We start from the raw sequence: 3379 nt of genomic DNA, 5'->3' as shown, positions 1-3379 counted from the left end.
CCGCATGGGACCAAGCAAAACAATCGTAGTGTTTAGATAAGAAATTGATAAGCTTCTCTCGGGAGTCGGTGTCAAGTTGTGCTCCAATCCGAACTTTGTGGTCCAGGTGGTCCATGTGGATTTGGACTTCATCTATCTCTATAGCTTCTTCCTCGATCAAACTACGTGGTCGTTTTGGGCGATCGGGTCGATCAGATTGATCTTCTATAACAGCTCTGCTGCTTGGATGACTTTGGTGCGGGCTGTTGGGCTGCGTCCTGCCTTCGGGCTCATCTGTTCGTGCGGGTTGACATGATGGAGATGGTTGATCCATCTTTGGGTGGGTCGAACCATTTTGCTGTAATTGCTATTGAGTGGCTTGCTTTGCCTTCATGGTCGTTTGGTAACATGCTCTTGAATCTTTTTGCTCGCCTCTGATCTCCTTGATGCCCCATTTAGTTGGGAACCGGATGACTTGGTGGTAGGTAGATGGGACTGCTTCCATATCATGGATCCATGGTCGACCCAAAATGACGTTGAATGCGGAAGGGGCGTTGATCACTAAGAACTTGGTTGATTGATTCACCCCTTCGGCATAGACAGGAAGGTCAATCTCCCCCATTGTGGTCTTTGTCTCACCACTGAAGCCTATAAGGACCGCGGACTTTTTTATTATTTTGGACCCGTTCAAGCCCATCTCCCTGAAAGCATCAAAAAACAAGATATTGGCAGAACTACCATTATCGATTAGAACACGCTTGGTCAGACAGTTTGCAATAAAAATTGAAATAACTAAAGCATCATGATGAGGGTGAAGAAGCTTGTCTGATTCAGTTGTATGAAAACTGATTGTTTGGGTCGGAAGGGTTGGAGCGGTCTGGCAGGGCATGTTGGTTTCCGCCTTGTTAGACTTAGCCTGTCGAGTATGCTTCTTTGCTGCGGAGTGGGTGACCCCGCTTACTTCGGAGCCACCAGATATCACATTCACGGTTCTTTCATGAGATGGTGGGTTTGGCGGTGTAGCTTCTCTATGGTCATCATGTCTATCATTTCCTTGTTGTAGGGTCTGCTTGCCCTTCTCGGTTAGGTAATCGGTGAGGTGGCCTTGTTTTAGTAGGTGGGCCACTTCCAATCTGAGGGCGATGCAATCCTCTGTCCGATGCCCATGGTCTGCATGGAACTCACACCACTTGGACCTGTCCCTTTGGTCGGCTGGGGCCCTCATCCTCTCTGGCCATTTGACCTTGTTGCCCAGGTTCCTTAGTGCCTCAACTGCTTCGGCGGGGGAGATGGATAGGGCATACTCTGGAATCTTTGCTTTCTCGCGGGGGCGTGTGTCGGGTGCCCTATCGTACTCATCCCTTCCTCTGCTTTGTCGATAAGGTGGATATGGTTCAGCACGTCTGTCACGACCTGACCTCCTGTCCACCCGGTGGTCTCTTTCGGGTCTACTGGGTGGGAAGACCCTCTGCATGTTGTATTGGTCTTCCTCCCACTTAATCTGCGCCCAAGCTTGAATCAACACGTCCTCCATGGTCTTGCACGGGTACTTGGTGAGAGTTTTATAAAGATCCGAGCCGGGCAATAGACCCTTGCGAAAAGCGGTGACAGCGGTTTGCTCGCTACAGTTGGTGATTGACACCTTCTCCTTGTTGAAACGTCCAATGTAGTCTCGAAGGGGTTCTCCATGTCTTTGGACAATGACGTACAAGTCTTCCGAGATCTTCTCCAATTTTCTGCTACTTGCATACTGTTGGACAAAAACATCAGTTAGTTGGGCAAAAGAGCTAATAGAGTTATTCGGGAGATTCGTATACCACTGGAGGGCCGGTCCTATTAGACTAGAACCGAACCCCTTACACATGCACGCCTCCCTCATGTCACGAGGGATGGCCACGGTGAACATCCTCTGTCGATATTGGGCGATATGGTCGTCTGGGTCAGACGCGCCATCAAACATCTTCATGTGGGGGAAGTTGAACTTCCTCGACATTTCCACCAAAGCTATTTCGTCCACAAAGGGCGAGTCAGCATAACAGCCCTTTGCACTTTTCTTGATTGGAGCCGGGACTCCTGGGATTCGTTGGATGATGGCCTCCATATCCGCCAATCTTCTAGCCAAGGCGGGGTCTAAATTCTGGATGGTGTTGGACATGCCATGTCGTCCCTGATCGACCTGAAGTGGTTGATCTTGGATATGCTGCCATTATGACCGAGTGGACCTGTTCGCCTTGCTCCATCTGGTTGTCCCGTTGGGTCACCTTCGTGCGGTCCCGTTGGCACAACATGCCCCTGGGTGGTATCGGTCCGGCCTACTGGGGTAGAATGATCCATTCCTCCATTCGTCAGGTTGACTTGAGTGAGGGCTCCCATTACGTTCGTCCCGGTTGTTCTGGTTGTCCCGGGTGTTTGGTCAAAAATGTGGGTTTCACCTGCATTCACATGAAGATTGCCCGTGTTAGGATGAATAACCTCCGATCTATTGTTTCTTACCGAGGATGAAGGGTCATCTGGGTTGATCTCAGTTCCATTGGGTGTAAGCGGGATGTCCTCAATATCCATCATGGGGTTGATAGAAACCCGGAATCGGTCAGGGCGTTGCGTTTGAATTGGCGGAGGCGTTTGGATCTGAGTGAGAGCGTTCAGTCGGGCTAGTAGCTCTTGGTTTTGTTTTTCCAACAACAACCGACTCTCCCTTTCCTGGGTCATCTGGTCCATCAGGGCATTGAGCTTGGCATCTATCTCCACTTGGGCCAACAACTCGATTTGGGAGGGAGCATCGGTCATGTCGCGTGTGTCGTTTTGGGTACTCATGATAGAACTCGGTGATTGTTCGTCAGGAATGCTTGATTGCTAGGGCCCCACGGTGGGCGCCAAATTGTTGGGGATGGATCCAACAATTACGGATAAGGACGTCGGGGTCGTCCGGTACGATGGGCACTAGCAACCTGAAACACGAACAACGTTAGAGCCCTCCTTGGAGCACCGGTGGGGGTGTCGATGGAAGGGCCTCCGACGCTCAAGTCAATAAACAATATTGATAAAAATCGTATTGAAAGCAATTGAAAGTAAACGAAATAATAAATCGGATCGATCTGGTCGACGGAGTTGAAGGCGATTGAGCAATGAGCGAGGGTCGTTGGGTCGTCCCGGCTGATCTGATCACCGGAAAACCTAAGGCTGAGAGCGTGGAGGCAGAATAGTGCGTGAGGGGAGAGAAGAGCGAGAGAACGTGTTGGAGTGCGAATGATTGTGTGGGTCGAATGACCTAGTAAGTTCTTATTTATACCGCGATGGCCTGACGGCTAGGGTTTTGCTGGCACGTCTCCTTAAACCCTAGTCGTTCCGATATTAGGGGGATCGTATCCCTGACCTCATTCCTTTCTTTCTCCCCAAGTCG

General features: G+C 50.3%; 1 protein-coding gene across 1 annotated transcript; it reads right to left on the bottom strand.

Moving 5' to 3' along the window:
* Positions 1 to 346: 346 nt before the first annotated feature.
* LOC131025942 (uncharacterized) lies at positions 347 to 2080 on the bottom strand. The gene is made up of 2 exons (XM_057955720.1): positions 1850 to 2080; positions 347 to 1729 (listed from the first exon to the last, which is right to left on the bottom strand). Exons 1-2 carry the CDS (start codon positions 2078 to 2080, stop codon positions 347 to 349), a joined length of 1614 nt encoding a protein of 537 aa, XP_057811703.1.
* Between the last annotated feature and the right edge of the window lie 1299 nt (positions 2081 to 3379).

This window comes from Salvia miltiorrhiza, chromosome 5, assembly GCF_028751815.1.
Source record: "Salvia miltiorrhiza cultivar Shanhuang (shh) chromosome 5, IMPLAD_Smil_shh, whole genome shotgun sequence".
NCBI lineage: Eukaryota > Viridiplantae > Streptophyta > Magnoliopsida > Lamiales > Lamiaceae > Salvia > Salvia miltiorrhiza.
Note: the sequence above shows the minus strand (reverse complement) of the source record. Positions and strands in the feature narration are given on the sequence as shown.

Coding starts and splice junctions, on each gene's coding strand:
- LOC131025942 (XM_057955720.1), bottom strand. CDS start 2,080: ATGGAGGCCATCATCCAACGAATCCCAGGAGTCCCGGCTCCAATCAAG. Junction 1,730..1,849: donor TCCCTCGTGACATGAGGGAG/GCGTGCATGTGT, acceptor TTTGTCCAACAG/TATGCAAGTAGCAGAAAATT.